Source organism: Tachysurus fulvidraco, chromosome 15 (assembly GCF_022655615.1).
Source record: "Tachysurus fulvidraco isolate hzauxx_2018 chromosome 15, HZAU_PFXX_2.0, whole genome shotgun sequence".
Taxonomy (NCBI): Eukaryota; Metazoa; Chordata; class Actinopteri; order Siluriformes; family Bagridae; genus Tachysurus; species Tachysurus fulvidraco.
In genome coordinates this window covers 3,651,924-3,676,674 of record NC_062532.1, presented here as the reverse complement: position 1 = coordinate 3,676,674, position 24,751 = coordinate 3,651,924, and the positions used below count along the sequence as shown (strand labels likewise).

General features: G+C 37.6%; 6 gene segments (V, D, J or C); all 6 read right to left on the bottom strand.

Annotated features, from left to right (window-relative positions):
* Positions 1–490: 490 nt before the first annotated feature.
* LOC125138792 lies at positions 491–2,016 on the bottom strand. The segment is given in 2 exon segments: positions 491–1,634; positions 1,722–2,016. Coding segments are annotated over 2 exon segments (366 nt in total).
* Positions 2,017–3,778: 1,762 nt separating this feature from the next.
* On the bottom strand, positions 3,779–5,100 carry LOC125138767. The segment is given in 2 exon segments: positions 3,779–4,798; positions 4,882–5,100. Coding segments are annotated over 2 exon segments (420 nt in total).
* Positions 5,101–6,475: 1,375 nt separating this feature from the next.
* LOC125138420 lies at positions 6,476–7,492 on the bottom strand. The segment is given in 2 exon segments: positions 6,476–7,015; positions 7,113–7,492. Coding segments are annotated over 2 exon segments (468 nt in total).
* A 2,912-nt stretch (positions 7,493–10,404) lies between these two features.
* Positions 10,405–11,776, bottom strand: LOC125138842. The segment is given in 3 exon segments: positions 10,405–10,495; positions 11,264–11,591; positions 11,698–11,776. Coding segments are annotated over 3 exon segments (459 nt in total).
* Positions 11,777–20,655: 8,879 nt separating this feature from the next.
* Positions 20,656–21,343, bottom strand: LOC125138736 (the record flags this gene model as incomplete). The annotated part of the segment is given in 2 exon segments: positions 20,656–21,101; positions 21,189–21,343. Coding segments are annotated over 2 exon segments (504 nt in total), but the record flags the coding sequence as incomplete, so codon positions are not given.
* A 1,986-nt stretch (positions 21,344–23,329) lies between these two features.
* Positions 23,330–23,935, bottom strand: LOC125138750. The segment is given in 2 exon segments: positions 23,330–23,733; positions 23,840–23,935. Coding segments are annotated over 2 exon segments (429 nt in total).
* Positions 23,936–24,751: the final 816 nt, after the last annotated feature.

The window sequence follows — 24,751 nt, the reverse complement described above, 5'->3', positions numbered from 1 at the left end:
TGTCCTCAAGTTGTTCATCTGCAGATACACCTGCATCTTACTGTCATCTCTGGAGATGGTGAAGCGGCCCTTAACAGCATTAGAGTAGTATATGCTACTGCCGTGGATAATTGCAAGAAATTCCAGTCCTTTTCCTGGCGCCTGTCTGATCCAAGCCATGTAATAGCTACTAAAGGTAAATCCCGATGCTGTGCAGGTCAGTTTATGAGACTGATCAGGTTTGATGGTCACTGGATCAGACTCGATCAGTGTCTGACTGCAGGAATCTGAAATAGAAGAATATTCAACGGTAGAAGTTAATGTTAAAGAATATATATATATATATATATATATATATATATATATATATATATATATATATATATATATATATATATAATGTAATAAATTATACTTACATTGAATGCAGATTGCTAGAGTAAAGTAACACAAAACTCTGCCTAGTCCCATCTCAAAGAATTAAAATGATTCCTGCTGCTGTAAATGAACACAAACTGCTGCTATGTTGTTGGGCTGAATGTTTCAGCATAAATGGTTCAAACACAGGATTTGGTTTGCATGACACACCCACTAGAGATATAAAAACATCCACAGAGGAACAGACAAGAGGAATAAACTATTTCTGTAAGTTTCGCATTGTCAGGTCACTAACCATTCTCTTTGTAGTACTAGTTAACGCTCCCTAACACTCCTGCTGCTTGGGTTTGAATTTTATTTGATACACATAAATGCATAAAAATAAGTGAGTCAAACTGTAGAATTCCTAAAATACACAGAATATTGTTGTTAAATATGAATCACTTTTGCAGAATCCAAAAAATCAATCATCTGTCCAATGAGTTAAATTGAGAATGGGATGACTGGGATGGAAGACTGGGTTGTGTGTTGCAGTCTGTATTGTGACTGTGATCTGTGTATTACAGTGTGTATTGTGACTGTGATGTGTGTATTACAGTGTGTATTGTGACTGTGATGTGTGTATTACAATGTGTAGTCAGACTGTGATGAGTGTATTACAGTGTGTATTGGGAATGGGATGTCACACAACATGCTGACAGAGCTGCCATTTCTACCTGTGGCTTTTTCAAATGTTTCCAGGAGCATAGAAACAGGGTTTATCTAGGTTTTCATTCCTGATAATTAGTTCAGGCCACGCCCATTTCAGGGTTATATCCAGGTATATTTATAGATAATTGGAGCAGTAAATAGAATCAAACCGTGTTCATCTGTGTTACAATTATAAGTTAAGCAACTTCAGTTAGTTCAGTTACAATGTGTGTCTGGTTTTAGTACAGCTGCTTCCTCAGCTTCAGTCACGGTAGAACTTCAGGCGCAGTAATAAACCGCAGTGTCCTCTGTCCTCAGACTCTTGGCCTCTAAGTACTGTGTGCTTGCTGAGACGTCTTCTGTTAAAGTGAGCTGGTTCTTTACAGATTCTGCATTTGTTACATCATTATTGCCTGTACTCATCCAGCCAAGCCATTGCAGAGCTTTCCCTGGTTTCTGTCTGATCCAGTGTATGTTGTGGCTTGTCATTGAATATCCGTTTATCTTACAGGAGATCTTCACAGTTTCTCCAGGTCTCTTTACCACAGCAGGAGACTGGTCCAGTCTGATCTCATCACTATTGACACCTAGCAGATAAAACATAACAAAGGTCATCATCAACACAGTCAAGATATTCTGAGGGAATAAATAAACAGTACAGAAGTCTCAGGTACCTTTGGTTAACATTATAACAAAGATGTAGTACTGAGTGACCCTCAGCCCCATCATCATGCTCTTTGATTCAGTCGTGTGACACAAACTTCAAACTGCAAGAGGCTGTTTTTTTTTTTTATAACAGGGTGAATTTGCATAAACACACTTCAGCTGTTAGGTTTCATGAATCCTTCTCAAAAATAAGCAGCTGCTGCCCCCTACAGGTGCATATGCAAAATTGTATATGTTCCTGCTGCAAAAAAAAAAAAAAAAAAAAAAAGTAGGAATTCAGAAACTGAACATTTTTATCAGAAAGGTTTAAAAGAGAGAAAACACTCAGATACAGTATCAGCAGTAACATAGTAAATCATTTGTTTTTATTAATTAGTTAATTGGGAAATCAATATTCGTTTCAATGATAATTTTAAAACATGAAATAAAAATGTTAAAGTTTATATGTTTTAGCTAATTCTGGTTTTCCAATGATCAATTAATAAAAATAATTTGGTGAGATAATCAAAAAACGTTGTGTTTGTTTTTTTCCTTTTAATTTGTACATTACCAGAAATTTATGATCAAATTATACAGTGATCACATTTCACATTTAATTTCATGGGAATTGTATTAATTTTTCGTTTAGATTGTAAATTTAACGTAACAAACTTTTATTTATTTATCTTATTAATGCCAGTGTTGGTGTCTATGCTGAAATATTTGTAATATTACTCAGTAAAATGTAGTTGTTATTTAATTAAAGAATTGAATTGTGATGAGGATTTTGTGCAGCACTGCAGCTTGTTGTGTCACTGTGTGTGTAACGAGCGCAGTAATACACAGCTGTGTCTTCAGTCTGCATGTTCTGTCTTCCAATTGTTATTGTGTTAGTAGAAGTGTCTCTGGAGATGCTGAACTTATTTTTCAGTTTCTCACTGTAAGCTGTACTCCCATCTCTCCAGATGATTCCAATCCACTCCAGAGCTTTTCCTGCAGGTTGTCGAATCCAAGCTGTATAATAGCTCGTAACTGAATATGAAACCTTGCACTGGATGGAGAGACTCTGGCCTGGCTGGACTGTCATGGAAGCAGGCTGAGTCAGTTCCTCACCATGCACATCTGTGGAGGAAAACACATGGTGATATCTCACACAATATATGCTGCACCTTTATTCTTCATCTAGTAAATGAATGAATTTGATAAAGCACTCACAAGAAGCAGCTGCCAGCAGGAGCAGTAGAGATGTAGAGAACATGGTGTGTGTTGTTTGGACTGGAGGCTTCTCTGTTCTCCAAAGTTTAACAGACACCATCACATCATATAAATAGAGTGAGATCCAGCTCTGACACTTGGATTTGTTTATCTGCTGATGATGGGAGGAGAATGTATCTGAAATGTATTTATATCATGAGGAGGAGATTCATCAGATCTGAATTTATAATGGAACAGCAGCCTTTTCATCAAATATTGTCACTTTCCCAAACCAGAAATCTTAAAGTTTCAAGGAAGTAAACAAGGAACACAAATTAATTTTAACATAGTTATTATGTATGCTTGAGGACCCTTTGATTGATACGTACAAGATCTAAATCAATCAAATGTTTAATCTGGCTTTTGTTTGTATAAAATTACACAATCATTCGTTTCACTCGATCAACTGCACTTGAATTTTCCATGAAATCAGGTTTTCCATAATAAAGAGCCTTATTTACTGATCAACACTAAACAGGTCACCACAGACATTTTATGTAACTGAGTTTAATCCGAGTGTCATGATGCTGGATGCAGTCAGAGCAGAATGTGAAAAGAGAGATTGTCTAAATGTGCAGAAGGAAACAGATAGAGATGGTGGAGTTTGTACAGACTGCCCTCTAGTGGCAAAAAGACCTGGTGTCAGATGATACAAACCTAAAATGAGTAAAAGTTTCAAATGTCCTGGCTGTCAATTAAAAAAAATTCACATGGACCAGCAATGAAAATAAAGTAAATAGGAATTCAGTAATGGATCATTTTTATCAGCAAGGTTTAAAAGAGAGAAAACACTCAGATACAGTATCAGCAGTAACATAGTAAATCATTTGGTTTAAATAATCAGTTAATTGGGAAATCAATATTAGTCTCAATGATTATGGCACTGAGCTCTTTTTCTCTCTTTGTGAACATTAGCTTCCATATTTCTCAATCTGTCAGTTCAACTCAATTTATTTCTGTAATGCATTTAACAATTGACATCGTCTCATAGCAGCTTTACACAAGTACAGAAACATGAAATAAAAATATTTAAAGTTTACATTTTAGCTAATTCTGGTTTTCCAATGATCATTTAATAAAACTCATTTGGTGAGATGATAAAAACTTTGTGTTTGTTTTTTTCCTATTCATTGGTACATTACCAAAAAATACGTAATCAAATTATACAATGTTCATATTTCACATTTAATTGCATGGGATTCTTATTAATTATTAGATATAGTTTGAGGAGTTTTTGGATGGTTTTTGTTCATTCAGGATGAAGAGTTAAAGCCTGAGTGCTGAGTTTGAATGGATGTTGTTCTTTATAATAAATGTCTTTTGCAGACACATTTCATTTCAACTGGTTAAAAAAGAGACTATTATTCCTAAGTAAAGTTTTATGTATTTATTTTATTAATGCCAGTGTTGGTGTCTATGCTGAAATAATTGTAATATGGGGATTAGTTACTCAGTAAAATGTAGTTGTTATTTAATTAAAGAAGTGAATTGTGATGAGGTTTTTGTGCAGCACTGCAGCTTGTTGTGTCACTGTGTGGATAACGAGCGCAGTAATACACAGCTGTGTCTTCAGTCTGCATGTTCTGTCCCCGTAAGGTCACAGAGTTACTGGAAGTGTCTCGAGAGACCACAAACTTGTCTTTAAGTGAATCTTTCTTTTGAATACTCCCATCATAATAAATATTGTTGATCCATTCTAAAGCTTTTCCTGCAGGTTGCCGAATCCAAGCTGTTCCATAGTGGCTGCTATCAGTGATAGAAGCTCCAGACACTTTACAGGTGATGGTTAAAGTCTCTCCTGGCTTTATAAGCAGTGAGTCTGGCTGGATGAGCTCAGTAGCACAGAACACATCTGTAAAAAGAGAAAAAGAAAAGGTGGACATGTCGAACTGAAAGGATCAGATGAAATAATAAAGCTTCAATGCAAACACTCACAGGGGGCGAGAGCCAGCAGCAGCAGTGGAGCTGAAGCAAACATGTTTGTGTTGAAGGAAGACTAATGAGAAGTGTTTCCTCTCTAGATCAGAACGCTGCTAATATTACAAGAGGAGATGCAGATTTGCATAAACATTACAGAGAGGCTGTGTTGAGTGCAGCTCTGCAGCTGTTAATCACACTCACACCCCGTTTCATCTCCATATCAATTTAATGTGGAAAATAATTCAGCTGTTTGTTATTATTAATAATGATATGAACGTGTTGTGATGTAATTAACGCTTCCTGTGAAGGTCAGATTGAAATCCGATCTATTTCCAGTTCACTCAAATTAATCTGAATCTCCACCATGATCCATGAAAATGATAATAATTAGATAAACGATCCTTTATGTCGTTATCAGTCATGTGTAGACTGCACTCTAGACAATTACATTAACACAGAAATGATTCTCGTCTGCAAATTTCCTGCTTTCTGTTATGAGAAGGTGAATATGAACATGGCTGAAGCTGTTAAAGCCAAACTTACAGTACAGAGGTACAGTTAGACTACGGAGTTCACATATCCAACCCATTCCAGAGCTTTCCCTGGTTTCTAAGTCAAACATTTTTCTGAAAATCTTATTTATTTCCCTTTTGGTTCCTCTGTAAGAATATGACTATAAGAGACAATCTCAGTGTTCATTGTGTCACAGAATTACATAGAAATTGTGGAGTATCTAGATCTGACTGAGGATATGAGAATATGTTGTACTTTAAAGAAACCTACAATGTTACAGTAAATTTGTTGAACTGTAGCGCCACCTGCAGATCTTGTGAAAATGCCTCGTATATTGAAAGCACTTTTCTCTTTGACCACATCTGGGATTTTAGACGATTGATTAACATGTTTGTACCACTGTGGTTTCTAGCACAGTAATGTAACAGTAATAACAGTAATAAACAGCAGAATACTGAGCACTCAAACCTGTCAGCTGCAGATACACCATGTTTTTGGAGTTGTCTCTGGTAATTTCCAAACATCCCTCAATGTCTTTGGTGTATATTGTTTTACTGGCATCATACCAGATAACCCCAATCCATTCCAGAGCTTTTCCAGCTTGTTGTCTGATCCATTGCATGCCATAATCACCAAAGTTAAACCCAGATCCTTTACAGGAAAGACTCAGAGTTTCTCCAGGTTTAATATTTAAATCATGAGGAGGAGATTCATCTGATGGAGGATGTGTGGGTGTTATAAGGGATGAAAACTATTTTCTTTGACAAAAGTCTTCTAAAGAAACTTTATAATCCCAATAACATGATATTGTATTTGGAAAATTCACTTCTATCCACAATGTTCATGCTATAATACATCTAAAATTCTTATTTTTTATTCATATCTGTTTCTGCACCACAATCAGTATGAAATCTTGAAATGGTAAAACTTTTCTTGATCTCGAGGGACCTGCTAAAGCGAAATATATTTCAGTAAAGGAAAACCTGTAGTTTTTAGATTTATTTCTACTAAACAATGCCAAAATCTGACCACAGAAAGTCCACATTATCTGCAATAAAGTTGGTTAAATGACTGTGAGTTAGGTAACATGTTATGTGTCACTTGTGCAGGATTGATACTGTCTGTGTTTGAATATATACAATTTCAAAGGTTTTATTTATTTATTTTTTTTCCTGTTAAATCAAGCTAACCCTAGGTCTAAAATTCAATGTTCAGTCTTCAGTCAGGTCTTTGTCTAATGTTCATCACAGGACATGACCAAATGCAGACTAAAGGGAGCTCAACACAGCATGACCCTGGTTTTTGTACAGCCTCAGCAGTAATCTGAACAACTGTGGCTCTCGTGCACAGTAATACACAGCTGTGTCTTCAGTCTGAAATTGTTGCCCATGTAAAGTCACAGTGTTGGTGGAGGCATCAGCTGAGAAACGGATCTTGTTCTTTAGTGAATCGCTGCTGCCAGTATTACTGGAGCTGCAGTACCAGCCGATCCATTCCAGTTTTTGTCCTGATTGTCGTATCCAGTTACTACATTGACTAGTGGCTGAGTATCCAGTGATCTTACAGGGGACTGAAAATGATTCTCCAGGCTTAACCAGCATGACTGCAGGCTGAACCAGTTCAATACATTTAATACCTGTGAACAACAATCATGCCATTATTCAGGTGCATTCTATAAAACAGGAAAATGTACACAATGATCTGCATCTTTCCAAAATTCTCCACACACTTACCAGATGTAGCTGTTAACAGCAAGAGTAGAAGTGTAGAGAACATGGTTTGATCTGAACCTGAACCCAGATCCTCACTTCTCCTGAGAACACCTCTAATCATTTATGAAGGGGTTTGATTTGCATGACAGTGTTTAGGCTTTCGGAAGACATGAGGCATTTCCTACAAATGTGAAAACAGCACAATCACAAAATATTAAATCTTATCATGTAGTTAATGAAACAGTGTGGATTAAGTAGATGCTGATATAATGGAGCTCTTAATAAGAATTAGAATGTTGTAGTTAGTGTTTATGACTGTGATGTAAATCCCAGGAGAACATGTTCTCATATTTATGACACACTGTCAGTCCTTTGAACCTCAACATGTTGCTTAGATGTTGTGTGAATAAAGAAAGAGCGACCATCACAGGCCTTAAAGCTTAAAGAACAGCATAATGTTCAAACATTTCTAATGTGGCTGCAGTTTAAATATACAGGATACAGATAAAGACCAAAGGTTGAGTAAAAATGGAAAATTACTTGCACTACTGTTCTGATGTTTAGAATTGTTCCATCCGTTTTTGTCTGTAATTATTTATTGTTTTATTTCAGAATATGTGAAATGTGACAGGAAAAAAAAAATGGTTGTGTTGTGGTCTGGGAAATCTTATCAGGGGCAGGTGGAGGAGAATTTGGGGAAGAAAAAACACCTCAGTGTTAAGAAACCATGCTTGGAAATGATTATATAATTTCTGTGTAATCTGGGTTAGGATACGTTCATGTAAAACTCTTGTGTAATGAGTGAGATCAACAGTCAGTCTGCCTGAAAATTTGTAAAGCCTTACTGTAGGTGTGATTTCCTCACAGAGTGAATGTCAGATATTGATAGCTGTGTATCAGAGTGAAATGTACATGAACCTAATCAATTCCCTTTGTAATCAGATATCGACTGTCAAATTGTCCATGATGCTCTGATGCTCCAGTCAGAATTGTTATCATTATTATTTATTTTTTAATGAAGGAGGATGTTTGGAGCTAGCATGGTTTCACTGTACTTGGAGTTTTTGTACAGGGATGTTGTTTATTCCTCTCACTGTGGTCTTCGAGCGCAGTAATACACAGCTGTGTCTTCAGTCTGCATGTTCTGTCCTCCAATTGTTATTGTGTTAGTAGAAGTGTCTCTGGAGATGCTGAATTTATTTTTCAGTTTCTCACTGTAAGTTGTACTCCCACCAGTCCAGATTATTCCAATCCACTCCAGACCTTTTCCTGCAGGTTGTCGAATCCAAGCTGTATTGTAGCTCGTAACTGAATATGAAACCTTGCACTGGATGGAGAGACTCTGACCTGGCTGGACTGTCATGGAAGCAGGCTGAGTCAGTTCCTCACCATGCACATCTGTGGAGGAAAACACATGGTGATATCTCACACAATATATGCTGCACCTTTATTCTTCATCTAGTAAATGAATGAATTTGATAAAGCACTCACAAGAAGCAGCTGCCAGCAGGAGCAGTAGAGATGTAGAGAACATGGTGTGTGTTGTTTGGACTGGAGTCTTCTCTGTTCTCCAAAGTTTAACAGACACCATCACATCATATAAATAGAGTGAGATCCAGCTCTGACACTTGGATTTGTTTATCTGCTGATGATGGGAGGAGAATGTATCTGAAATGTATTTAAAGGAGGATGTGTGGGTTTATAACTCAGTGCTTTCTCTTTGGAGTTGTAAACATGTTCATGCGATAATTGATTGATAATTGATTTTCATCATTAAACTGCCATCATGAACATAAAGAATGACTGGAGTTTTTCTTTCTGAACTGTGTGTATTTATGCATGTTTAGTAGTTCATGCTAATGAGCGTGTTATACAAGTTATAAAACACTTGTTTGTGTGATGTTATACAGTCATGTTACTTAGGAAGTACACACTATTGAATTCTATAATAATAAATTTTCTTTTTAGAAATGACCATATAATCCTTTCCAAATTGATGGACAGATTCTCTAAGATAACGTTTTTCATTCTTGCTGTTATTTTAACACACACCTGAATGCTACAGAAAAGCAAACTGAACAAACTTCTGTTTTTATAGAGATATTATAAATGACATTTGCTATTGATCAATTATTCACTTGCATTATATTAACAGCACCTGGCTGCTACTTACCCTCTTGATTCCTGTGGAAGCAGTGAGGCTGTACTTAGTTTTCACACATGGCTTCTCATATTAGCTTCATATTAGCTTCATTTGTGTTAAATAAATAATGAAATGGTGAGAAATATCATGTTTTCTTGTTCCGCGGAGGTTTTATTATCCAATCTGAAGAACTGCTAAAGACTAGATAAATTGTAGTATAACTTAAGAATTAAACCCAAAATTCAAGAGGGTGCACATTCTTTTTCACATGAATCTAAATAAGTTGAGAAGTAAATTAATAATCTTTTATCAGTGTAAATGTCCAGACATTGTCATGTGTCTATAGTACAGTAAGTCTGTGTTTTTGTACTGATGTCTAAGGGGAAGTATCACTGTGGTTCACGGGCGCAGTAATAAACTGCAGTGTCTTCTGTCCTCATGTTGTTCATCTGCAGATACACCTGCATCTTACTGTTGTCTCTGGAGATGGTGAAGCGGCCCTTAACAGCACTGGAGTAATATATGCTACCACTGCCACTTGAGATCCATGCAACCCATTCCAGTCCTTTTCCAGGCGCCTGTCTGATCCAAGCCATTTCTGAGCCACCAAAGTTAAATCCAGATGCTGTGCAGGTCAGTTTATGAGACTGATCAGGTTTGATGATCACTGGATCAGACTCGATCAGTGTCTGACTGCAGGAATCTGAAATAGAAGAATATTCAAAGGTAGAAATTAACATTGGAAATAGAACAAAACTAAATATTTTTTTAATGATGTAATAATTAATACTAACGCTGAATGAAGATTATTAGAGTAAAGTAACACAAAACTCTGCCTAGTCCCATCTCAAAGAATTAAAATGATTCCTGCTGCTGTAAATGAACACAAACTGCTGCTATGTTGTTGGGCTGAATGTTTCAGCATAAATGGTTCAAACACAGGATTTGGTTTGCATGACACACCCACTAGAGATATAAAAACATCATGTGTTTCATACAAAACATTGCTGTGTTGAGTGCAGCTCTGCAGCTGTTAATCACACTCACACCCCGTTTCATCTCCATATCAATTTAATGTGGAAAATAATTCAGCTGTTTGTTATTATTAATAATGATATCAACGTGTTGTGATGTAATTAACACTTTCCTGAACTACACTGAACATTATGATCAAACCGTGTAGCCGAACATGAAGTTCATTCTGGTATAGGCTGAAATCCTATTTATCTGACGAATCCAGATTGAAAGAGCTGAGAAGATTCTAGATGTTTTTAAATCCTAGGTGTTTTTAAATCCTACAGAAGATTTGTAATCTCTAGTGAGCAGAAGAGAAAGCTGAAATCTAATATCACAACAGCTAGACGTTGAAACTATTCTTTCTTCTTCTTCTTTCTTAAATCATAAGTCTAAAATAATCTGCTTCAAGAAATGGAATCAGGAGTGAAGCGGGTGACTCGTCTTCTCTAAATTGCCCCTCAGTGTGAATGAGTGTGTGAATGTGTAACATGACCAGAATGTACGCTCAGTGTTCCTGGGATGGACTCTGGAGCCTGGACTCTGACCCAATAAAACACTTCCTAATGATGACCGAGTGACTGAATACATTACCCTGATTATTGTCTCGTGATACTGAATGATTATATGATTAGTTACAGTATATATATCCTTACACCTCTAATTCCAGTAGTTTTGTTCTCTATTAATAAGAACACAGACATTTGTTCTCTTCTGGACTCCTGAACACATAAAACCTGCAGACGCAGACGGGGAAAATGAGCTGCAGTTTATTTACAGAGTCATTTAAAGAACCGGAATATGAACACGTCTGAATCTGAACTTCGGGTGAGCAAGAGGATGTTTTTGTATTATAACAGGGTGAATTTGCATAAACACACTTCAGCTGTTAGATTTCATAGTTTTATGAATCATTCTTGAAAACAAGCAGCTGCTGCCCCCTAAAGGGCATTTTTAATTCCAGGAGTTTGTAGCCTCGACAGACTCTGTGTTTCTAAATTCAGCACTGCAGCTTGTTGTGTCACTGTGTGTTACACGAGCGCAGTAATACACAGCTGTGTCTTCAGTCTGCATGTTCTGTCCTCTCAGTGTCACCATGCTGCTGGAGGCATCTTTAGAAATACTGAACTTGCTTTTTAGAGACTCTTTATGATACATGCCTCCACCCCCCCAAATGTTGTTTATCCATTCCAGAGATTTCCCTGTAGGATGTCGGATCCAAGCTGTGACGTAGCTGCTATCAGTAACTGAGTAACCGGATACTTTACAGCTGAGGATTAAAGAATCTCCAGGCTTTAACATCACTGAGGTGTCCTGAGTGAGCTCTACTGCACATTCCACATCTGAAAAAAAGACATGTCACAATTCCAGTCAAAAATCTATGTACAGTAGGTTATAACTGCAGGCATTTACTAGCAGCTCTGAGATCATTAGTGAAGTGAAACTCACAGGATGAAGCTGCCAGCAGCAGCAGAACTGGAAGGAACATCGTATAACTAAAAGCAGTGCTAAACTCTCCAGAGCCCACAGTGACCGTGGCTGATATTTCTCTATATGTAGCTGTAAGGGGAACATTTTACATATTCATTTGCATATTGTTATGCTGGTCTTCTACAGGTGTCAATAATCACAGTGAAAAATGTTCCTTGGTGGCTCTCGCGCCCTATTGCAGGTTTTTCGCCTACATGACCTACCCAACAAAAAGTGGTACAGCTCCCACATACTTTAACACACAGGGGTGAGCCTGGTCTCATTGGAAAGATTCTCTAGTTTCAGATACAAGTGTCAGATTGATTCTAGGCCTTACTGCCACAAAGGTACAGAGGCTAGAATGGAAGGTTTTGATTTCCGCCTGAGTTGTTTACCTGATAAACTGATTAATCTTATTTCTCTGGAACATGTTAGGAACCAAATAACCACTGAGGGTCAGAGCCACATGTCTTGGCTTTCACCAAAAAAAAAACAAGTCAAAAGACTCAAAAATGGCTTCAATAAAAATATTTTTCTACGGACATGTCCGTCCGGTCATGTTTTGCTTGTTTACTTGTTTACTGTATAACTTTGAATTAAAATACTGCATGCTCAGTTTAAAAGGCCTAAAACAAACAGAGCCTCTCTGTCTAGAAGTCTGCTGTGAAAAAAAGGCCTGTAATCTGACACCCTGAGCTGTGGGAGTGTGAAAAAGTCGAGAATAGCGCAATAAATCCAGTGCGCATCCATTTCTGCGCAGCCTGAGGCCTCGGAGACGTGTCATGTTGCATACCGTTGGAATCGTCTCCTTATTGGCTAAAGAGCTGTAAAGGTCCCGGCCCATTTCATTGCTATTGGAAGGAGCAATTGTCAGTCAAAGGGAGGGTTCCCACATAGGATGGAGAGACATCATTGGCTTCTCAGCCGTCTATCTCTGCAATACAAGCGCCGATTGGCTCAAGTGAGGGCTTGTTTGATTCGTTAGGCCCTGGACTACAAATCTGACGCAACAGTGTAATTTTTGAAACCTCCAATGAGAAGTTAGAGCCGAAACAACGGATGGTGGCGCACTTCTGTTTCCAGTTTTCGGTCACAAACGGAATATTTGCGAGGCGACCAAAGCGTTTTGGATTAAAAGGCTTACAGATTCCAGTTCCTTGGACCTTTGGGGATTTTTGTGAACCATTTGTTTTGGAAAATATTACCCCAGTGAAGAAAGGGAAGCGTCTAAAGGTAAGGGAACAACTGGTCTAGCGCCGCCTAGTTCAGTTCACCACCGATTTTGTTTCAAATAGTATGACGGCTATAAATCATATTATGCTTTGTGTGTGGGCTTAAAAAAATCTTGAGAGTCTAAGCTTTACTAGAAAAATAAGTTTAACCGTGTATTTAGAGGATTTAATGCTGAAACGCTACAACGAAGCTGGCTACAACGAACTGTTTCTGGCTCATCCCCTAGTGGTCATTTTGTCTTCCGTGCTGTGGACGGCACGGCGACCCGAAACAGGCTTAACCAGTATGACTGCAGGCTGAACCAGTTCAATACATTTAATACCTGTGAACAACAATCATGCCATTATTCAGGTGCATTCTATCAAACAGGAAAATGTACACAATGATCTGCATCTTTCCAAAATTCTCCACACACTTACCAGATGTAGCTGTTAACAGCAAGAGTAGAAGTGTAGAGAACATGGTTTGATCTGAACCTGAACCCAGATCCTCACTTCTCCTCCTTGTAGTTAGACTACGGAGTTCACATATCCAACCCATTCCAGAGCTTTCCCTGGTTTCTGTCTGATCCAGTGCATGTTGTACTCAGTCATAACAAAGCCGTGTATCTTACAGGAGATCTTCACAGTTAAAGTTGAGATATTTAATTCATGAAGTTACTGCTACAAACCTGAAGATAATTATTTTCTAATAATCAATGGCACTGATTACTGTGATCACGTTTCCTCTTATACAGCAGCAGTCTGTGAACGGTGACTATTTATTTATTTATTAAAGAAGAATATGGTGAACTCTATTTACGTTTAATGTTACAGTTAATTTTATGGAACTTTTGTGAAATGTATGTGTTCAATAATCACTAATTAAAGACATTTTTCTGTAAATGTTATTTATTTCCCTTTTGGTTCCTCTGTAAGAATATGACTATAAGAGACAGTCTCAGTTTTCACTGTGTCACAGAAATACATAGAAATTGTGGAGTATCTAGATCTGACTGAGGATATGAGAATATGTTGTACTTTAAGGAACCTACAATGTTACAGTATATTTGTTAAGCTGTAGCGCCACCTGCAGATCTTGTGAAAATGGACTCTACATTGAATATCCTTTTCTCTTTGACCACATCTGGGATTTTGGACAATTGATTAACATGTTTGTACCACTATGGTTTCTAGCACAGTAATAAACAGCAGAATCCTGGACACTAAAGCCAGTCAGCTGCAGATACACCATGGTTTTAGGAGTTGTGTCTGGTTATTTCCAAATGTCCTTTAATGTGTTTGTGTATATTGTTTTACTGGCATCATACCAGATAACCCCAATCCATTCTAGAGCTTTTCCAGCTTGTTGTCTGGTACACAATTTCTCACACGTTTAAACAAATTCAAATTTGTTGATGTGATTATTATTAGACAAAGACTCTACAGTATATAAAGTTCAGGTAAGTGATGTGATCATAATAGTCTTTAGAGATATAATAATCGTCAGGTCAAGTCAAGTAATATGGATTTAAATCAACAATATTAACATAAACAAATAACTAGCTTGAAATGTTTTGGGATAATTTGTGGGATATATATATTTTTGTTACACTCACACTAAAATACATCTTTCACACTTTCTCATATATGTTCAAACAAATTCTCATTTGTGTTGTGATTTTTATTAGTCAAAGCCACAAAGGTCTATAAAGTTAAGGATAGTGATATGATTATAATTGTCTTTATGATCACAAAAAGTTTCAAGCTAGTTATTTGATTAAATTATTAGTGTTTACTTAAACCCATAATAAGACATAAAGTGAATATTCATAATATTCATTTATCATTCTGTTTAATTTATAACCTTACATTATAACAGCATTATAAAATACATCTTGTCATGTTACTGAGAAACCTCACAACCACAGGAGGATGTAGTTATATAAATTATATATTTGTCCAATCCTGTGTTTAACAACCCAAATAACTAATCACACATTATGGAAAGAGTGAAAAAGAAGAGAAAATGTAGATATTTGTCTGATAATGACTGATACTGAATGAGTCTCATACAGAATGCAGTTTGTGGATTCACTTTTTTTCACTTTATTTGTTGAGCTCTGCTGCCTCCTTCAGTTGTTTCAGTTATTGAAGCTCAGACTATGAGAACAGACTGTGTGTTAAACACAACACACTGCTGGAAACATGCTGTATTATTCCTGAATCCACTCATTAAACACTGATTCCAACTGCTGGTTAAAAATCCTGTAAAATGAAGGGATTAATAATGGTTCAGAATGAAGACTCTTTCAATAATGTTTTCTTTTTTATTTAAAAATGACTTTGTGTGACTGTGTTTTAAAATGCTGCAAACGATTCTGACTTCATTCCAGTGGAAGAAAGTGAAAGTGTGACTGAGATGATTTATTAGTTACACTGAGAGGATGTCTGTAACATGTCTCATAAGGTTTTTGTAAGAGGAATCCACTATTCTGTCTCACTGTGTGTAACGAGCGCAGTAATACACAGCTGTGTCTTCAGTCTGCATGTTCTGTCCTCCAATTGTTATTGTGTTAGTAGAAGTGTCTCTGGAGATGCTGAACTTATTTTTCAGTTTCTCACTGTAAACTGTACCCCCATCACTCCAGATGCGTCCAATCCACTCCAGAGCTTTTCCTGCAGGTTGTCGAATCCAAGCTGTAACATAGCTTGTAACTGAATATGAAACCTTGCACTGGATGGAGAGACTCTGGCCTGGCTGGACTGTCATGGAAGCAGGCTGAGTCAGTTCCTCACCATGCACATCTGTGGAGGAAAACACATGGTGATATCTCACACAATATATGCTGCACCTTTATTCTTCATCTAGTAAATGAATGAATTTGATAAAGCACTCACAAGAAGCAGCTGCCAGCAGGAGCAGTAGAGATGTAGAGAACATGGTGTGTGTTGTTTGGACTGGAGTCTTCTCTGTTCTCCAAAGTTTAACAGACACCATCACATCATATAAATAGAGTGAGATCCAGCTCTGACACTTGGATTTGTTTATCTGCTGATGATGGGAGGAGAATGTATCTGAAATGTATTTAAATCATGAGGAGGAGATTCATCTGCTCTGAATTTATAATGGAAAGCTGCCTTTTTATCAAATACTGTCATTTTCCCAAACCAGAAATCTTAGTCTCAATGTAGTAAACAAGTAAACAAAGAGAAAATATTTAGTTTAACTAATCTGCTAATTTTGAAATCATTATTCAATTATACTCAATTATCATGGCACTGAGCTCTTTTTCTAGCTTTCAGAACATCTGCTTCCATATTTCTCAATCTGTCATTTCAGCACAATTCTTTAATGCATTTAACAATGGACTTTGTCTCAAAGCAGCTTTACACAAATAGTTAACATTTTAGCTAATTCTGGTTTTCCAATGATCAATTAACAAAAAATAATTTGGTGAGATTATATGAAAAAAAATTTTTTTTTCACTTTAATTGGTACATTACCAAAAAATATGTAATCAAAATATACAATGTTCATATTTCACATTTTATTACATGGGATTCTTATTAATTATTAGATATAGATTGAGGAGTTTTTGGATGATTTTTGTTCATTCAGGATGAAGAGTTAAAGCCTGAGTGCTGAGTGTGAATGGATGTTGTTCTTTATAATAAATGTCTTTTGCAGACACATTTCATTTCAACTAGTTAAAAAAGAGACTATTATTCCTAAGTAAACTTTTATATATTTATTTTTATTAATGCCAGTGTTGGTGTCTATGCTGAAATATTTGTAATATGGGGATTAGTTACTCAGTAAAATGTAGTTTTCTCTGTGCGGTTCACGAGCGCAGTAATACACAGCTGTGTCTTCAGTCTGCATGTTCTGTCCTGTTAATGTCACTGTGCTGCTGGACGTGACTCTGGAAGCCTGAAACCTGCTTTTCAGTTTCTCACTGTAGTAAGTGTTACCATCACCACATATCTCTCCGATCCATTGCAGAGTTTTTCCTGCAGGTTGTAGTATCCAGTGTGTACAGTAGCTGTTATCAGTTACTGAATATCCAGACACTTTACAGGTCAGAGTCAGTGACTGACCAGGAGTTAATACTGTGGATCCGGTCTGCATCAGCTCAACACTGTGAACACCTGTTAAAGAAAAGTTATTTTAATGATGTAAAAGTGTTGAGTTGTATTTTATGTGATATTTTAACACCCCCACTTGTACTCAGGTTGTGTTTATAAACAAAAACAAAAAAATAGAATGAATATGGACCCTTGTCATACACACATCAATCTCCAAAAAGAGCACCTGCAAACCTATCCAGTTTTAACTTATTTACAGGTTTGGTCATTACATCAGCAATCATGTTATCAGTGGAACAGTACATCAAAGTTATCCTTCCCTTACTTACAATAGACCTGATAAAGTGGTACTTTATGTTTGTGTTTACATCTCCGTCTGTTTACAGGGTTTTTGGCAAGAGCAATTGTTCCCTGATTGTCCTCATGTACTATAGTTTGTGTGTACTTGTAGTTATCTATACCTCCCAGTAACTGTTCTAGGTATAAACACTCTTGTATGGTTGAAGCAAGTGCCATGTATTCTGCTTCACATGTAGAAAGTGCCACAGTTGGCTGCTTTCTGGTTTTCCATGATACTAGAGAACTGTTTTGGCTTAAACTGACACAGTAACCGGTAGTACTGCGTCTGTCACTGGTATCAGCTGCCCAGTCAGCATCACTGTAGGCTTGTATACCTAATTTTTCACAGTCATTTCTCTAGCTCGGTGACCTTTGGTACCGCACTTGAAGCATACTATCTCGGCGTCGTCTTTGCTCCAGTCACGTGCGCTCGTCTTTGCAGGTCGTCGTCCAGCTTTTCCTTGAATCTTCATCACACTGTCGCTCGACTCAAATGCTTTTATCTTTTCTGTTTCTTCAAAATTACATAGTTTAGTCTTGAACTCAGCAAACGTGATTTTAGCATCTGTATGTGCCACGTGTATTGCAAATGGCTTAAAACTCTCCGGTAATCCCTTTAAGACCATAGCCAATAGTAGTCCATCTCCTAACGTTTCACCTGCGTTACGCAGTGCTGTGATGGTGATCTCTGCTCTGATGATATAGTCCATTACACTCTCATCGTTTGCTTTTTGTAGCGACGTCAACATAGTGTACAAGCTGATTATGCGGGGCTTTCCCTTCCCTGCGTAATACCCTCTCAGTATTTCCAGAGCTTTTCTTCCATTGTTGGGCGCATCTCTCATAACTAACGAGAGGCTTTTGTCATCTAACAGTAAAATCAATTCAGCATATGCGTCAGCTTTTTTCTTTGCATCCGCTGCTATCTCAGCTTCCGACTGCGGTTCATTTAACACTGTGTCTTTTAATCCTTATAAATGAAAATGTCCCAACATTTTGGTTTCCCAAAGTTCATACTTAGTCTCATCTCCATTGAACATCAGTCGAGGCAAACTGTGCATCCTCCGTTGTTCCGCCATGTTAGCACGCTGTCCGTCGCGACTTTGTAAACGATGGAAAACAACAAACTTTTACGAACAACTCCTGGGCCCATAACCTGTTGAGTTGTGCTATAGCACTGTTGCAGCTAGCGTTGTATTCGGATGGCAAATGGATGACAGAGACAGGTTGCCTTTAGCCTTTCTAGGCATATTTATTTTTCACCGTCTTCAGATCAGTCTCACGGTCAGACAGTTCAACAACATAAAAAAGGAAACCGTAACTTCTTTAGGACAAACCAATTAACGCAAACGCGTTTACTTAATTAACCCATACCCTCAGTGCCCCCTTGTGACCTACTCATTCACACAGCACAAAACTGCACAGCATCACAACAACACCCACAACTGAGGACATATTTTAACAAAAATCAAAAAGCTTTAAGGAACCAAAACTATTACATGTCCAATGTAAAAACACTTACAGTGTACGGCTGCCAGCAGCAGCAGCAGTAGGGATGCATAGAGACACTCCTTATCTTAGGGTAAACAAGGGATAAATTCTTATATGTACATAAATATAAATGAGAAAACCGCCTCATCTTTTTAAACATCCTCATCTGCAGCTTGAGTTTACTGTATGTCTGAAACAATAAGAAGCTTAAGGCAGTTGTTAATGAGTAAGTTTATACACTATCAGGTGTTTTCAGGTGAATCTCTAATAAGAAATTACAGAAATTTTTATCCATTCAGAAAAGGACCCTTTATTTCTATTCATTTATAATTCTGTTTAATTTAGAACCTTACATTATAACAGCATTATAAAATACATCTTGTCATGTTCCTGAGAAACCTCACAACCACAGGAGGATGTAGTTACATAAATTATAGTGATTTATTTGTGCAACCTGTGTTTAACAACCCAAATAACTAATCACACATTATGGAAAGAGTGAAAAAGAAGAGAAAATGTAGATATTTGTCTGATAATGACTGATACTGAATGAGTCTCATACAGAATGCAGTTTGTGGATTCACTTTTTTTTCACTTTATTTGTTGAGCTCTGCTGCCTCCTTCAGTTGTTTCAGTAATGCAAGCTCGGACTATAAGTCTGTGTTTTTGTACTGATGTCTAAGGGGAAGTATCACTGTGGTTCACGGGCGCAGTAATAAATTGCAGTGTCTTCTGTCCTCAAGTTGTTCATCTGCAGATACACCTGCATCTTACTGTCATCTCTGGAGATGGTGAAGCGGCCCTTAACAGCATTAGAGTAATATATGGTACTGCCGTGGATAGTTGCAAGAAATTCCAGTCCTTTTCCAGGCACCTGTCTGATCCAAGCCATGTAATAGCTACTAAAGGTAAATCCAGATGCTGTGCAGGTCAGTTTATGAGACTGATCAGGTTTGATGGTCACTGGATCAGACTCGATCAGTGTCTGACTGCAGGAATCTGAAATAGAAGAATATTCAAAAGTAGGAATTAACATTAAAAATTACTTACAAATATTTTTTAAATTATGTAATAAATAATACTTACATTGAATGCAGATTGCTAGAGTAAAGTAACACAAAACTCTGCCTAGTCCCATCTCAAAGAATTAAAATGATTCCTGCTGCTGTAAATGAACACAAACTGCTGCTATGTTGTTGGGCTGAATGTTTCAGCATAAATGGTTCAAACACAGGATTTGGTTTGCATGACACACCCACTAGAGATATAAAAACATCATGTGTTTCAGACAAAACATTGCTGTGTTGAGTGCAGCTCTGCAGCTGTTAATCACACTCACACCCCGTTTCATCTCCGTATCAATTTAATGTGGAAAATAATTCAGCTGTTTGTTATTATTAATAATGATATGAATATGTTGTGATGTAATTAACGCTTCCTGTGAAGGTCAGATTGAAAACTGATCTATTTCCAGTTCCCTTAAATGAATCTGAATCTCCACCATAATCCATGAAATAGATAATAATTAGATAAACGATCCTTTATGTGGTTATCAGTCATGTGTAGGCTGCACTCTAGAGAATTACATTAACACAGAAATGATTCTCATGTCTGCAAATTTCCTACTTTCTGTTATGAGAAGGTGAATATGAACATGCCTGAAGCTGTTCAGCTATTATTATTAGCTATTAATAGAGGTACAGCTATTATGGGGAACAGAAATGGTGTCACTTGGCCTTTAGAGAGTCTGAATGCTGCAGAAACATATTTAACAATTCAATAAAACATTACAGGCTTTAAAACAAAATGTTAATGAGCCCTTTAATAAACACAGAAAGTAGATAAATGATAACAGGACATGTGACTTGTTCAAAATAAACTCTGTGTGAAAATGTGTGTCTGGTTTTTGTACAGCTGCTTCCTCAGCTCCAGTCACTGTGGCTTCTCGGGCGCAGTAATAAACCGCAGTGTCCTCTGTCCTCAGACTCTTGGCCTCTAAGTACTGTGTGCTTGCTGAGACGTCTTCTGTAAAGGTGAGCTGGTTCTTCACAGACTCTGCATATGATCCTGCATTATTGCCTGTGTTCATCCAGCCAAGCCATTCCAGAGCTTTCCCTGGTTTCTGTCTGATCCAGTGTATGTTGTAGCTTGTCATTGAATATCCGTGTATCTTACAGGAGATCTTCACAGTTTCTCCAGGTCTCTTTACCACAGCAGGAGACTGGTCCAGTCTGATCTCATCACTGCTGACACCTAGCAGATAAAACATAACAAACATCATCATAAACACAGTGAAGTTATTCTGAGGGAAGAAATATATAGTACAGAAGTCTCAGGTACCTTTGGTTAACATTATAACAAAGATGTAGTACTGAGTGACCCTCAGCCCCATCATCATGCTCTTTGATTCAGTCGTGTGACACAAACTTCGGGTGAGCAAGAGGCTGTTTTTTATAACGGTGAATTTGCATGAACACACTTCAGCTGTTAGATTTCATAGTTTCATGAATCCTTCTCAAAAACAAGCAGCTGCTGCCCCCTACAGGTACAGATACAGAAGATTATAATGTTCTGGCTGTTGGTAAAAAAAAAAAAAAAACTTTCACATGGACCAACAATGAAAATATCTATTTTTTATCAGAATGGTTTAAAAGATAGAAAACACTCAGATACAGTATCAGCAGTAACATAGTTAAATCATTTGGTTTAATTAATTAGTTAATTGGGAAATCAATATCCGTCTCAATGATAATTTAAAAATGAAAATCTACTTCCTCGGTTCTCAGTCTGTCAATTCAATTCAATTTGTTTTTTTTAGCACATTTAACAATGTACATTGCTTCAAAGCAGCTTTACAAAACAACAGAATCACACACACACACACACACACACACACACACACACACACACACACACACACTCATCCTCACTTGGTTGACACAGGACAATAAATAATGTCAATGTAAATAATATCCTTTCTATAACAGTTTGTAGACAGTTTGTCACAATGTGAAATATAGTCAATAAATATTAGATATATTCAGGTAAATTAAATAAATATTATATCAGTATAAATGTCCAGACACTGTGATCTTGTCATGTGTCTATAGTAAGTCTGTGTTTTTGTACTGATGTCTAAGGGGAAGTACCACTGTGTGTATCACGGGCGCAGTAATAAACTGCAGTGTCTTCTGTCCTCATGCTGTTCATCTGTAGATACACCTGCTTCTTACTGTCGTCTCTGGAGATGGTGAAGCGGCCCTTGACAGCATTGGAGTAATTTATGTTACTACTACTGTAGATGCTTGCAACCCATTCCAGCCCTTTTCCAGGTGCCTGTCTGATCCAAGCCATCCAGGAGCCACTAATGTCTAATCCAGATGCTGTGCAGGTCAGTTTATGAGACTGATCAGGTTTGATGGTCACAGGATCAGACTCGATCAGTGTCTGACTGCAGGAATCTGCAATAGAAGAATATTCAAAGGTAGGAATTAACATTAAAAAATAATTTTAAATGTTTTTTAAATGATGTAATAAATAATACTAACATTGAATGAAGATTGTTAGAGTAAAGTAACACAAAACTCTGCCTAGTCCCATCTCAAAGAATTAAAATGGTTCCTGCTGCTGTAAATGAACACAAACTGCTGCTATGTTGTTGGGCTGAATGTTTCAGTATAAATGGTTCAAACACAGGATTTGGTTTGCATGACACACCCACTAGAGATACAAAAACATCATGTGTTTCAGACAAAACATTGCTTGCTGTGTTGAGTGCAGCTCTGCAGCTGTTAATCACACTCACACCCCATTTCATCTCCATATCAATTTAATGTGGAAAATAATTCAGCTGTTTGTTATTATTATTATTATTTCATTTTATTTTATTTTTTATTTTTTTGCTGCACAAAAACCTCTTATTAATAATGATATGAATGTGTTGGGATGTAATTAACACTTTCCTGAACTACACTGAACACTGTAAACAAACCGTGTAACCGAACATGACGTTCATTCTGGTTTAGGCTGAAACCCTCTAGAGGCTTACGCTCAGTGTTCCTGGGATGGACTCTGGAGCCTGCACTCTGACCCAATAAAACACTTCCTAATGATGACCGAGTGACTGAAGACATTACCCTGATTATTGTCTCGTGATACTGAATGATTATATGATTAGTTACAGTATATATATCCTTACACCTCTAATGCCAGTAGTTTTGTTCTCTATTAATAAGAGCACAGACATTTGTTCTCTTCTGGACTCCTGAACACATAAAACCTGCAGATGCAGACGGGGAAAATGAGCTGCAGTTTATTTACAGAGTCATTTAAAGAACCGGAATATGAACATGTCTGAATCTGAACTTCGGGTGAACAAGAGGATGTTTTTGTATTATAACAGGGTGAATTTGCATAAACACACTTCAGCTGTTAGATTTTATAGTTTTATGAATCCTTCATGAAAACAAGCAGCTGCTGCCCCCTAAAGGGCATTTTTAATTCCAGGAGTTTGTAGCCTCGACAGACTCTGTGTTTCTAAATTCAGCACTGCAGCTTGTTGTGTCACTGTGTGTTACACGAGCGCAGTAATACACAGCTGTGTCTTCAGTCTGCATGTTCTGTCCTCTCAGTGTCACCGTGCTGCTGGAGGCATCTTTAGAAATACTGAACTTGCTTTTTAGAGACTCTTTATGATACATGCTTCCACCCCCCCAAATGTTGTTGATCCATTCTAAAGCTTTCCCTGCAGGATGTCGGATCCAAGCTGTGACGTAGCTGCCATCAGTAAGTGAGTAACCGGATACTTTACAGCTGAGGATTAAAGAATCTCCAGGCTTTAACATCACTGAGGTGTCCTGAGTGAGCTCTACTGCACATTCCACATCTGAAAAAAAGACATGTCACAATTCCAGTCAAAAATCTATGTACAGTAGGTTATAACTGCAGGAATTTACTAGCAGCTCTGAGATCATTAGTGAAGTGAAACTCACAGGATGAAGCTGCCAGCAGCAGCAGAACTGGAAGGAACATCGTATAACTAAAAGCAGTGCTAAACTCTCCAGAGCCCACAGTGACCGTGGCTGATATTTCTCTATAAGTAGCTGTAAAGGGAACATTTTACATATTCATTTACATATTGTTATGCTGGTCTTCTACAGGTGTCAATAATCGCAGTGAAAAATGTTCCTTGGTGGCTCTCGCCCCCTATTGCAGGTTTTTCGCCTACATGACCTACCCAACAAAACGTGGTACAGCTCCCACATACTTTAACACACAGGGGTGAGCCTGGTCTCATTGGAAAGATTCTCTAGTTTCAGATACAAGTGTCAGATTGATTCTAGGCCTTACTGCCACAAAGGTACAGAGGCTAGAATGGAAGGTTTTGATTTCCGCCTGAGTTGTTTACCTGATAAACTGATTAATCTTATTTCTCTGGAACATGTTAGGAACCAAATAACAACTGAGGGTCAGAGCCACATGTCTTGGCTTTCACCAAAAAAAGTCAAAAGACTCAAAAATGGCTTCAATAAAAATATTTTTCTACGGACATGTCCGTCCGGTCATGTTTTTCTTCTTTACTTGTTTACTGTATAACTTTGAATTAAAAGACTGCATGCTCAGTTTAAAAGGCCTAAAACAAACAGAGCCTCTCTGTCTAGAAGTCTGCTGTGAAAAAAGGCCTGTAATCTGACACCCTGAGCTGTGGGAGTGTGAAAAAGTCGAGAATAGCGCAATAAATCCAGTGCGCATCCATTTCTGCGCAGCTGAGGCCTCAGAGCCGTGTCATGTTGCATACCGTTGGAATCGTCTTCTTATTGGCTAAAGAGCTGTAAAGGTCCCGGCCCATTTCATTGCTATTGGAAGGAGCAATTGTCAGTCAAAGGGAGGGTTCCCACATAGGA